This window comes from Lissotriton helveticus, chromosome 7, assembly GCF_964261635.1.
Source record: "Lissotriton helveticus chromosome 7, aLisHel1.1, whole genome shotgun sequence".
In the NCBI taxonomy this organism is placed as follows: Eukaryota; Metazoa; Chordata; class Amphibia; order Caudata; family Salamandridae; genus Lissotriton; species Lissotriton helveticus.
The window spans coordinates 1184497426-1184510665 of record NC_136068.1 but is presented as its reverse complement, the minus strand read 5'-3'; the positions used below and the strand labels follow the sequence as shown (position 1 = coordinate 1184510665).

General features: G+C 45.7%; 1 protein-coding gene across 5 annotated transcripts in view; it reads right to left on the bottom strand.

Moving 5' to 3' along the window:
• Nucleotides 1-13240, bottom strand: part of BPTF (bromodomain PHD finger transcription factor) — a 1855127-nt gene that overhangs the window by 740799 nt on the left and 1101088 nt on the right. For all 5 annotated transcript variants that reach the window (XR_013598794.1, XM_078654332.1, XM_078654328.1 and 2 more), the window contains exon 19: nucleotides 12068-12220. Coding sequence is in view for 4 of the 5 variants with exons in the window: in XM_078654332.1 (XP_078510458.1) it covers nucleotides 12068-12220 (153 nt within the window). In the remaining variant the exon portion in view is untranslated. The remainder of the gene's footprint in view (nucleotides 1-12067; nucleotides 12221-13240) is intronic.

Genomic DNA, 13240 nt, shown 5'->3' with positions numbered 1-13240 from the left:
CAGCTCTGCACTCACAAGAGGTATAGTGCACCACGCCTTGGGACTGTAAGGCCTGCTGTAGGGGTGACTTATTTATGTCTCTTGCAGTGCTGGTAGGCCAAGTCGACTCTTTATTTTATCTGAACCAGAACCCACAGGCTGCAGTGGCAGTGTGCATGAGTTTTGGTGACGGGTCTCTTATGGTGGTATAATTCATGCTGCAGCCTTTAGGGACCCTCTCTGGTCACAATGTCCTTGGTACCACTGGTACCATTTACAAGGGAATTATATGTAAGCCAGAGGTGTGCCAATTGTGGGAAAAAAGGTACAGTTTTGAGGAAGAACAGAGCTGCTGGAAACTTGGTTAGCAGCAACCCAGTGCACATTCAGTCAAAGATCGGGGGTGTGGAATTCCTACAACCTAATTCCATGACATATTGTTTAGGGTCAAGGGCAACACGTTTTCATGTTTATTTTGTCCTTGAGACAAGTAGGCCCAACCCCCTGCAGCACCAACCATTTGGCTACCAGATTACAGTAACACATTATGGCTCAGGGATTGGCATTGACTGCTGATGAGTTAATATTTGTGTCCATATTTAAATGCTATTCAAACTTGTATTTATGGTTCATTAATACAAAGCCTTTATTAGGGTGAGCGCTCTAGGGAAATGTTATACGTACAGACCACATTACTGACAGTGGTTCCAGTATAAAAATGTGCACACGAGTTTGCAAAGTTAAACAAAATGAGGCAATGTATAATGCTTTCAGGATGCTCTCTGATTAGATGCAAATATATGCAAAAGCTTGAAAGCAAAATTGAAGATACTTTGCTTTCAAAATGCAGTTTATTAAAAAAGTACAACTAAGAAAAAAAAAGTTTTGCTAATTACTGTCAAATTTTAGGCACAATTTCTTTGAGGCATCATTTAGTAAAATGTGTTAATGCATGCTAGAATTTCCCAAAAATATTCACACTGGAAAAGAAAATGAGTGTAGCCAGTTTCAACAAAAGTATAGGAAACATGAAAATAAACTAGCATTGGCAAAACCAATAGGTATGACATTGATGGTCAGCTTTTTGGCTTTGTCAACGCTGGTTTGTTTTGACATGGTTTTTGTAAAACTTTATTGTTGTGGAAGCTGCCGGGCTCTCATCATTATGACAAACATTGGTAAAAGTAAAAAATATTTTTGGTCTCTAAAATCACACATTGCCACAGTAGTTCCTGGGACTGAACAAAACTATTTTGCATTCCAATATGCTCCTTGTGAAAGAGCAGAATGCTGTCATTCACTGTGAAGTCAGCTGGTACATAGAGAGAGATCATTTTACTAAAAAAAAAGGTCTTGGTTGACGCCGACCTTAGTAGGCACCTAATTCTTATAGAAAGTCACATAAGTGCAGCCATGAAATATGTTCTTACCTTAGTGCAGATTTACGGCTTTCATAAATTCACAAGAATTTACAGAAGTAGGTCAGAAAATCAAACTCTTAGAAAATATTAGTGTACTTTATTTTAGCACGCGCAAACATGCAAGTGTAGCCCAAAACGCAAATGTGCAATCCACTGTGCATTGGGAATTTTAGACACTGCTACAGCCAAAACGACAATATGACAGCAAATTTGGCAGAAAGCTAGATCTTTACTGAGAAAGTGTTCTTTTTGTGATCTGGTGTAAATCCATTCTTGAGGAAATAAGGATCACAATTTATAGATATCGGGAATTTTTGATTTGTGGGACTCCCACAGGCATTCAACTTCAAATACTAAAGTGATCTGATTGGCCAAGAAGCCACCTTGCTCATGCGAGAGGCTGACGCAATTGCTGGAGGAATGACTGGCTGGCTGCAACCAACATGAAGAGAAATGTTCTGTACCATCCAGCTCAAGTGATTAGAAAATGTCTAGACTGGCAATGAGACTTCTTCCTTCACAATCGTAGATTCTAGTTCTTCTATTTGGACCATAGCCAGTGTGGTGGGTACTGCCCACATTTATAAAGTTTTGCTAAAGGGTTGGGGATAAGCTAAATCATCTCATGTTTGCTGATATTTTAAAAGAGTGTAGGTTTATCAAAATTTCTCATCATCCAAAAGTTTTCCCGGTTCTTCCCTCTATGCAATACTTTGCTTCAGTCAAAGTAATAGGAGTTCTCTTTCATCGGTAGACAATACTTTTCCTTAGCATCAAAACCTTTCTCTATAGATCTTTTAGAGGGAGTTATATGTGTTGCTTCTAAACTATGTAGTCCAAAAATGTTTCACCGTCTTCATCTTCAAAAGCCTGGTTGGCACCACAATTAAATGCCACATTGCCACCAGATTCCACTCTTTCAAACCTTTGGCTAGTTTGATTCCCAGCTGTGGTTCCTTTATAAAAGTAAGGAGCCAATTAATCCAAACTCACAAAAAAACTTTTTCTGAAGGTGTCCACCAACCTTCAGCTCCTGAAAGGGACATAGACTTGTGCTTCCCAGCTCTACCACTACTTTCACCAGGACATGATGTAATAAAATAACATTTTAAATGCTGTAGAGTGATTTGCTGTTTGAGTCCTAAAGTAATGTAAATTTAATTAACGCAAGCATAAGATTTATGAAGCTGGGAACAAAATATGTCCTCAGCCTGATGATCACTAGTCCGTCCATGCTTCAGTCACCCCCATGCCTTTTATCTTGCCTTTCAACCTCCTGGACATACTAGCCACTCGCCTAGCTTTCCCCTCATCCCTACTGCTGGCAGTAATAAGGATGAACAACCCCCCACTTTCAATTATAAAATTAACCTCAGCAAATACCAGTCCTACATAAAAAGGCGAGAGTAAGCACCTAAATTCCATGTTGTAGAATCACAAAACTTCACACTTTAGCAGTAAATGTAATGCAAAGTGAAATCCAAAGTCAGCCCGATGACCACACGACTTGTTTTATTCTTAGTAGATTCAATGAATTGTTCTTGGAACCATTCAGACTTCAACCTCCCCCAAAAGATTTCTTCTGCAGATACACTACATCAATCCTCTCAGTCAGTAACATTTGCAGCAGTTTAACCCTCTTGGTCTGGAGGTTTTATCATGCAGTTGAGCTTCTAACTCAAACGCTAATGTTGTAACCAATATGTACAAACTGAAAAGATGCAACAGAGTTTACATAAAGACTGTCTTTAACCTCTTGCGTGCGCATGACGGAACCAAGCTGTCATGAGCCACGGGCGGCACCTGCTCTTGGCAGCGTGGTTCCGACATGCTGCTGCCGCTCCTCCCACGTGGGGCTAATTCCCCGCCTGTGCGGGCGAATTAGTGAGCGGGAGTGGTCATGACGGAACCACGTCGTCATGAGCACATGCCGCCCGTGACTCATGACAGCGTGGTTCCGTAATGAGCACGGAAGCGACGCGCTCACCCCCTAGCCCCCCTGCACCTCGGCGGAATTTTGCGCCACGGCAAAGGGGTTAACATGACAATCAATCAATCATTCAGGATTTGAATAGCGGAGCTAATCACCCATGACGGTATCCAGGCGCTTAGAGTACTGCTGCAGGGTGCTCAGTTGAATATCCAGTTCTTGAGTCCTTTCAAAATTCCACCGAAGATGAGGAGGTCCATAGGTGAAGTGGGAGGTCATTCCAGGACTTTGCAGTGACAGAGAAGGAGCGTCCATCACTATTGTTGTGGTGGATATGGGGGTGTGGGAGAGGCACAGCAAAGAGGAGCGTAGGTGTCTGGAGGGAAGGTGGGAGTTGATGTACATTCGTCCCTGGTTGTGGAGGGCTTTGAAGGTGTGGTTCAACACCTTGACCTGGCACCTCTTCCGAATGGGGAGCCAGTGGAGTTTCTTGTGGTGGAGAGTGATGTGGGTCCATTTTGGGAGGTCTAGGAGGAGTCTGGTCGCCGGGTTCTCTATTGTTTGCAGTCTCTTGTAGAAGAGCCAGGTGATGCCTACGTAGAGTAGATGCCGTAGTAAAGTCATCTGGTGACCATAGCTTGTGTGTAGGAGTGTCTGGTGTCAATGGGGAGCCACTTGAAAATCTAGTAGAGAATGAGAAGGTTGAGGAAGCAGGTGGATGACAATGTGTTGATCTGTCTTTTCATGGTGAGTTTGCAGTTCTGGATGATGGCGAGGTTGCGGGAGTGGTCAGTTGGCGTGGGTGAGGGTCCTAGTTTAAGAGGCCTCCAGGTGTCGTCCCATGGGGAGGTATTGTTCCCGAACATCAGCACTTCAGTTATGTCTGTGTTGAGTTGTAGGCAGTGGTCTCTCCAGTTGGCGATGCTGGTCAGCACCTGCTGAAGTTGGTGCGCATTGCAGAGGGGTCTTCTTATCACTATAAGATGATCTGAGAATCGTCGGTGTAGGATATGATGTTCAGTCCATGTGATGACACTGGCCAAGGGGTTCATGTAGGTGTTGAACAAGGTGGGGCTGAGGGACAAATCTATAGGGATGCCACAGATGGTGTTCTTGTGCTCCGATGGGGGATGGGAGGAAGGCGGATTCTCTGGGTTCTTCCAGTGAAAGAGGCAATCCACTTGAGGGCTTCTCCTTGGATTCCAATGTTGTGAAGCCTTTTGCTCAAAGTGTGGTGTGATACTGTGTCGAATGCAGCTGAGCGGTTGAGGAGGATCAGTGATGTGCCAAGGTGAGGGAAAACTGATAGGTATTTGAGACAAAAAGATGCCATCTCTTTACCCCTTCCTCCCCAAAAGAAAACCTACAAATTTCCAGGTACAGTGCATCGGTCCAGAAACCTTTTGGGTATATCTGCACCAGCTCACCAAATTAATTCCCTCTAGCAAGCCCTAAAATAAGATAATAGTGTTTCTTAGTTAGCCATTCGAATATAACCTCCTCCAAAATAAAACAATTCTTAATCAACGTTCACACATCTAATTTGTGCCTTCGCAGCCGTAGCAGTCAAAAGCATGTGTGTGCACGGACTACATACATAAAAAGCCAGGATATAAACATCACTATTATTCTTCCCATTTGTCGTGTATGAAACATGGAGTGATACTCACTCCGCTCATCACCCAGTCAGCTTAGAATATTAGAACAACTTAAAGTATCCACTCTACATCTGCCTCAAACTTAGGCTTCGCTCCTGAAGCAAAATGTACCCCGTGTATCTATACTCCTCCTGGCTAATTTGATATGATATGGTGGGCAAAAGAACCACTGATTGGAATACTACCCAGATCGATAGATTGTGGTAAAATTAGTGCTATCATTCCACCAATCACTTTTTCTGTGTTTGATGTAACGCCCTAAGTGGTCGGTCAATGTTATGCCAAAATGTGGGTCCCTTGCTCACTGTGACGCTAGAACCAAGCTACAACTAACTGAAGAGCCCAAAACCAGTCTTGGTTATGTTCCGATTCAGAGAGGACCTGGCTTGGCAGTTCGGGCCCAACTGTTCCTATTAGAGCAGGACCAAACCTAATTTACATTTGACATTTTTTTTAGCTCATGATCTTGTATTCACAGCCGGGAGTTAGAATATGCTTGCTACTCTATTCAACATTTATGACTATCAGTGAGTATCCTACGATGCAGAAGTAAGTGTTACGTACTTGTAATCCTTGTTGGGCATCGTTGGAATCCTCACTGAACTAAAAAAAAAAACTCCCGCCTCCCTAGTTGTCAATACAACATAAATACATGAGATTCTGTAATCAATGTATAAAGGGCAGTTACTAATCAAACGGCAACTTGTGATGCACTTATTTGCCGATTATAAAGAAAAGACGGTAGAACCTGATTATTATACAGTTATTACAGTCAAGTACTGATATCACAATGCCTGCGGCCAGATCAGCAGTCAAGGTAAAAGGCAGGTCAGGTCAAGAAGCATAACTAATGCCGCTGTTTAAAGCAACAAACAGAATGTTGCTTTTTCTTCTTCTGCTCTATTTTAAAAGCTGAAACTGTCAAAAAGAGAGAATGTTTATTTTTTGCACGCCTTAGATTGAGAAAAGCCAGAATCTCTCTGCTTGCTTCTACATGTTCTGGGCTACTGCAGCTTTTTTTTAAACCTTGTATTGAACTGTTCACAATATTTGTTTGCTACAAATATTGAACAGGTTTTTTATGTGCTTAATTTTGCACTAGAGCAGGGATGTGGAATTCCTATAGCCCGACGCCCAGGACATATTGTTTGGGGTCAAGGGCAACACGTTTTAATGTGTATTTTGTCCTTGGGACAAGTAGGCCCAACCCTCTGCAGCACAAACCCTTTGGCTGCCAGTTTGCAGTAGCACATTAAGGGCCAGGGAAGGGCACTGCTTGAAGTTAAGTTATTATGTGTGTGCCTATGTTAATGCTGTTCAAACTTGTATTCATGGTTCATTAATTGAAATCCTTTATTATTAGGGTGAGTGCTCTAAGTAAATGTAAGTTCTGACTGCACTACTGACAGTGGTTACAGTATAAAAATGTGTACTCACGGTTAAGTTTAGCAATTTGAGGATATGCATAATGCTCCCAGAATGCTCTCTGATTAGATGCAAATATTTGCAGAAGCTTGAGAGCAATATTAATGACTCTTTGCTTTCAATATAAAATGTCCCTAAAAAAATGAAAGTAGGAAAAAAAAACATTTTGCTAAACTACTGTGAAATTTCAGGTACCGTTTCTTTGCAGCATCATTTAGTAAAATGTGTTGATGCATGCTAGTATTTCGCAAAAACACTCATATTGGAAAATCAGTGTAACCAGCTTCAATGGCATGGTTTCTGTAAAGCCTTCTTGATGTGAGAGCTGCTGGGCCCTCACCATTATAACAAACATTGGCAAAAGCAAAAAATATATATATATATATGGTCTAAAAAAAGCACACACTGTCACATCAGTTACTGCCACTGAACAAAACCACTTTGTGTGCCAACATACTCCCCGTGAAAGAGCCCAACGCCGCCACCCACAGCGAAGCCAGCCGATACAGAGAGAGGGAGAGAGAATTTTAACAAACACAAAAGGTTGTGGTCAATGCCAGACCAAATTAGGGGCCCTATTACTAAAGAAAGTCTCAAAAGTGCACCCCTGGTATATGTCCTTGCATTAAGTGCAGCTATATGGCTTTCGTGAATTCACAAGTATCTACAGAAGTAGGGCAAGAAATGCACTCCCGGAAAATATCCTTGAACTGCAGTTTATCATAAGCAAATATGCATGTGTAGATTTGCTCATGCGAAAACCTGAGTGTTTGCAAGGTCTCTCTCCCATCAACCACTCTTCTCCCAACTTTGGAAGAAGGTCTACATCCGCCACTGTCAGGAGCAAATCTGCAACACTTCTCAGCATGGGAAAAGATTAGAGAAGAGTTGTTGAAAACCCCTACAACATGCAAGTCAGTAGATCTGCACAGACCAAAAGGGCATTACAACCCTGGAACCACCGCTCACCACTACCCCCAGTCACAGCATGCAGATCCGCAGAAACCCAGCAACACAAAGGGATTGCTAGCATTCAAAAACCACCACGGCATGAGCCCTGGCACAGAGAGGCTATACAAGAGCTCCCATACAATGAGATTGCTGCCACAATCCGTTGCCGAACCACATGGCACCAAAGGGACACGTGGATTTTGTTACATGACAAGTAGATTTATGAAGCAACTCGCCCCATGGACAAGTAGATATTTTAATAAATTCCACACCCCTGCACTAGAGGTTCAATTTTTATTCTTTATGTTTGCAAACATGCTTGCTCTTTCATATGAATGAGCTAAGCAGCAAGATTTTAACTGGCATGTGGGAAAGGTGATGGTGTTACCATGTATTATATGGTATGAAGTACCCGCTGGCATACATGATTAGGATACTACAAGTCACCTTGGAGTTCCATAACCTTATACAAATGTATGTATGTATGTCTGTCTGTCTGTCTGTTTGTCCTTTATGCATTACTACACCATTCATCCGATCGCCAGGAAACTTTGGGAAGTTGTTGAGTACACTCCCGCGAAGGTTTCTGGCATACATTTTTTTAAATATCGGTCCCCCAGTACCCTCATTATCTTTCGAATACTGATGTACGCACCAGACGGAAAAACTAAAAATTGTGTATCCACAAGCACTCGAATAAATAAATAGAATTAAAACGACACTTTGAAATGTTTTCCATATTAAAATGAATACGTTTCAATAAAAATGACACAATGTACATTGAATGTTATCATAACGAGTTTCCTTGAATTTCCTTTCTTCGGAGATCGCAGCAACGCGCGACGGGTAAGCTAGTATCCTTATAATTTACAGCATGTGATACTTTACCCTATATATTATCTTTCACCGTTCTCACAAATCTCAGTGTCAATCAAGAAGTATCGAAACTGTGTATATTTCTTTGCAGCTTCAGCGCTCTTGACCAGACGCACTCATTTAAAGCAATTTGCTTTAATTTTTCTCTCACTGTATTTAGGTAACACGTTATTTAGAATAAGGTACAACATTGCTTTCAGTAAGGTAATGCAATTAAGAAATGCCATTTTATGTTTCAGAAAAATTCAGTAAAAGCAGGGCACATACTGGCTTCAAGATGCCTGCCTCAATCTAAAGTTTGACTTTGATTATTTAAAGAGAAAGTGTTCAGAGGACCCCTGAAATGCATGGGAATATTCTATGTTTTTTGACTTAGTGAGGGTCCTATGATGCAGAACTACAGGCAATCAAGGGCTTCACTGGCTTTGTGGCCGTATGTTGCCAAAACGCACAAAATGGACTTTCTGCTGCACATGTGGGATTTTTTTTTAAGAAATCAGGAATTTCAAGAGAAGTGGTATCATAGCAGCATTTATACCTTCTCCGAAGTAAAAAAAAAAAGCAATAGGTGGATTGCCTGGCACATCCCCAGGCGTCAGACTGAATCCGGAAAGTTTTCGTCAGCAGTACCCCTGCGCGTCGATAGGCATCATCTGCGGCTCCGCGTCTGTCTGTAGGGCAGCAAGGACCTGAGCCAAAGTCAGCATCTTGAACTTCTCCTTCCGGAGGGAGCCGTTGACGCTCCAGAGATCCAAGATAGGCCGTAGGCCCCTTTTGCCCTTCTTGGTTACCAGAAAGTAGTGGGAGTAGCAACCACGTCCTACTTCTGGCCCAGGTACGCGCTCGATGGCCCCCTTGGCCAAGAGGGCCATAACTTCATCCTGCAGAAGTTGCAAGTGATCCCCCGACATGCGGCGGTACTGCGGTGGTATAGCTGGAGGAGTCGCCTCGAAAGGGAGGGAGTAACCCCTTCGGATAATTTGCAGCACCCACCTGTCTAACGTGATGGAGCACCAGTGGAGGAGGTGATGGCGGACCCTGCCCCCCACTGGCATCGAATGAGCCTGCAAAACTCGGACTAGGAAGGCTTTGAGGCAGATGCTGCGGGAGTGGAGTCCCCCGGCACCGGCACGGAGGTTACCACCTTCGCGGCCGCGTTGAGGTTGGTTCTGCGGCCCGTGGCTGTACGAACGCGTGGGGGCACCTATTCCTTTGCCACGAAAGGGGCGAAAAGCAGAAGTCTGCTGGCCCAGGCCCGACAGGCACAAGGACTTGGCCGTAGCCCTGGAGTCCTCGAAACGCTCAAGCGCACTGTCTGCCTTGACGCCAAAAAGGCGACGGCCATCAAAGGGCATGTCCATGAGCGTGGCCTGGACATCCCCTGAAAAATTGGCTGACCTCAGCCAGGCGTGGCGACGGATCGCCACCATCGTGGAAATCGCTCTGCCCAGCGTGTCCGTGGTATCAAGTTCACATCTGATGGAGTAGCGAGCTGCATCCCGCCCCTCGGCAAGTGCCTGGGCTAGCTGTGCCTGGGCCTCCTCCGGACACTGGGGCAGCACATCCGCAACCATGTCCCACAAAGAGTGGGTGTAATGGCCCAAAAGGCAAGCAGTGTTGATAGACCGCAACCCCAAACTCAATGAGGAGAAAAGTTTCTTCCCAAACTGATCAAAATGTTTGGATTCCCGTTCTGGAGGAGCAGTCAGGAATGTGGACTGGGATGTAGAGGCCTTGATCACCAGGCTCTCAGGGGTGAGGTGAACGGACAGAAAGTGGGGGTCGCCCATAGCCAGGCAGTGGCGTCGGGCCACGTTCCTATCCACAGAGGGCACTGTGGAGGGCTTGGACCAAGTGACCATCAGAACGTCCGTGAGGGCTTCATTAAACGGCAGCAGAGACTCCGAAGAGCTTACTGGCGGCTGAAGCACCTCGGTGAGGATATTAGTCCTCACGGCCGCAGCAGGAAGCTCAAGAGCCAAGGCCTTAGCAGCCCTCCGCAACACCACACCATAAGTTGCACCCTCCTCCGTAGCCACGGAGGGAGGAGAGATGAATCCAGTATCAGGCGATGTGTCCAGACCACTGGCCTTCCCCAGCTCATCTGCCCAGTCTTGGCTCAACTGGCACTGTTGCGCCAGAGGGTCCTCAGACCCCTCACAGTCCTCCCCATCATCCGTGTCCTGATAAACAGGCAGGAATGACGGAGTGGGGTCGTAGGTGAAGCCCTCACCCATCGACGCCGGAGACGGCGCAGAGCGGCGCCGCTCCAATGCCAGACACGGACCGGGGCTGAAACCAGGGACGGCGGCGTCTTCGGACGCCGCCGGGAGCGACACTATCGGTGTCGGCGCCAGCGGAGGAGTCGTGAGGTCAACTGGCGTCGACCAGGATCCAGGCCTCGATCCCTCAGGGCCCTGCGGCGTCAGGACCGAAGTCGATGACGGCGCCGGAGCCGAATCCGCCAGCCCGCGAGGGCCCAGGTCAGGTCCGCGGGACTCGAAGGCGCGCAGACATGCCTCGCCGGAGGGAAGCGAGTCCTCCTGGCCACGAGGAAATCACGTATCTCCTCCGGCGTCGCATGCAGCCCAGAGACCGGAGGGTATGGGGCCGGATGTGACGTCAGCGGCTCTGGCAGAGCCGCGCCGGCGGTGTTGCCGGAACCCTCAGCTGCCTCGCGCGAGGGTAGTCGGAAGAGCGATGTCGCTTCTTCAACTTCTTTTTAGAGTGCCTCGACTTACCCGAGGACTTGGAGCCAGACGAATGGTGATGGCTCGACGAGCGGCGACGACTGCGGCTCTGCGACCGGTCCCTCGACTTCCTCCTCGACCGGGAACTTGAGCGTGTGGAGCAGACCGATGGATCTCGAGAAGCTTATGGGACCGCTCCCGCCTAGCTTTCAAGGTCAACGCCCAGCAGTCGGGGCGCGACTTGGTGTCTCATTTGCCTCGTGCCGACCACGACGACAACGATGGGGGTCGGTCACCGACATCAGGCGGTGACAGGCGGTGCACGGCTTGAAGCCAGGCATCCCTATGGCACCAGGAGTCGAAGTCGACTCAAAAAGAGATCCAAAACAGATCAAAAAAGTTAGTAAAAAAATGAATAGAAGTACTGCTCTTCCCGTATCTGCGCTTGCTGGTGCGAAAAAAACAACTGATGTCAGCGCGCGAGGGCGGCGTCTAAGTACACCGACGACGTCATCCCAGCAATCGCGACGCCGAACGCGGGCGAGGAGCCGCAGATGACGTCTACCGACGAGCAGGGGTACTGCTGATCAAAACTTTCCGGATCCAGTCTGACGCCTGGGGATATTCTAAGGTAAGGAATCTAACACTAACCTGTTTCTTTCAGATGATGCCAGTTAGGTGAGTTTTCTGCTAGTCTGCATTTGGGCTGGCACAGTATTTGCGTATGCAGAAGAGCGACTCCATGTGGACGAGAAAGAAAGATTCATCAGTATGGCAATCTTGGCTTGTTGGACTATGGTGTATTCTATGCAATCAGAACCATGCTAGAGTAATATGAGGTCCACCTCCTAGTGTAGTTAGTGCTAAGTATCCTATTTCATGAAATCCCGGAGGCGCCCCACAGACTATGAAAGTATATTTAAAATACAGAAATACAAATACGTTGGTCCTCATGCTGACTCACTGACAGTGATCAAAGCACACTGAGAAATAATAGAAAGCACACTGAGAAATAATGGAAGGCCCATTTCAGCAGGGCTTTTATGAGGATAACCTAGATCACCAAACTATAGTTAAACATACAATTTAAGAGATTTTGACCAATAGGTTACTTTTCCACCTTTTTATGATCAATACCTTGAGTAGTTGGCACATTGAGAGCGACGATTTTGCTGTTGGCTGGCAATGGAAGTTTGGTAAGCACTTTCCCGGTCATGGTTACCGGAGTGGCAGTGATCTGAAATGTCTGACCAGCACCTGTGGTAGCTGTCGTCACAACTGGGCTGGAGGCTGAAAGAAAAAATTTAATTTCTCAGCGGAATTTCCAGCACATAAGGTATGGCAACCGTGCTAGAGCGTTTGGCAGTTCTATTTTGATAGCTGGCCCCACAATAATATTCTAATATGGAACAAAAAAAAACAACAAGAAAAAAGCAATTAAAAAAACATAAAACCATGACTAACTAAAATCTGTTTTCTAAGGCCATGATGTAAGGAACAGTTACAAACCTAATGAAGGCCCATCAGTTACTTGGAAATCAAAGCAACATCTAAACAGTTGTGTGCATCATGGAATTTTTTTTATTCCTTAGATGTAAAAAGCAATTGTTTCTACCAATACTGCTCTTGTTACTTGTCATATATCTTCATACCTCCCACAGTTTATAATCAACATTACAGCATGATTAACCTTACTGCCAATGCATCCAATATGGTCAATCAATGCAATAAAACTATATTTCAGCCGTACAAGTTACTTACCTTCGGTAACTATGTATGGTAGAGACTAATCTAGCCGCAGATTCCTTAACGTAGAATTATCCCCAGGCGTTTCTGCACACGGGGGGGGGGGGGCACCATGTGACTCCGCCCTGACGTTGTCCACGGACATGACGTCAGCGAGGTCACATAAGTCCCACACTGGCGCGCTGACGTCAGTTTTCTTCGGAGAACTTTTCCGCGCCGCAACCCTGAGCCATCACAAACAAAACTGTGAGAGTATGGGAACAGTGTGCAAAACAATCAGTGAAACAGAAAGGGAAGAAGCAAATGGTGAGGAACAGCACCATTAGGGAAAGTGTCAGGCACTGTGTTACTGAAAGTCATGGAAGGGAAAGAGCAGAGCATCGCTCCAAGAAGCAACCTCGCAAAGCGAATGAGATATCCTCCCTAGAGGCAGAAATACATGTGAAAAATGTCATAGCAGACTAAAGAAAGTCTGCACCAACAATTTAGAACAGTGAGGGGCAACAAGTCCGGAACAAATGAGTAACAACAATCTACCCCAAAACAACACCATCAAGGAGTGTC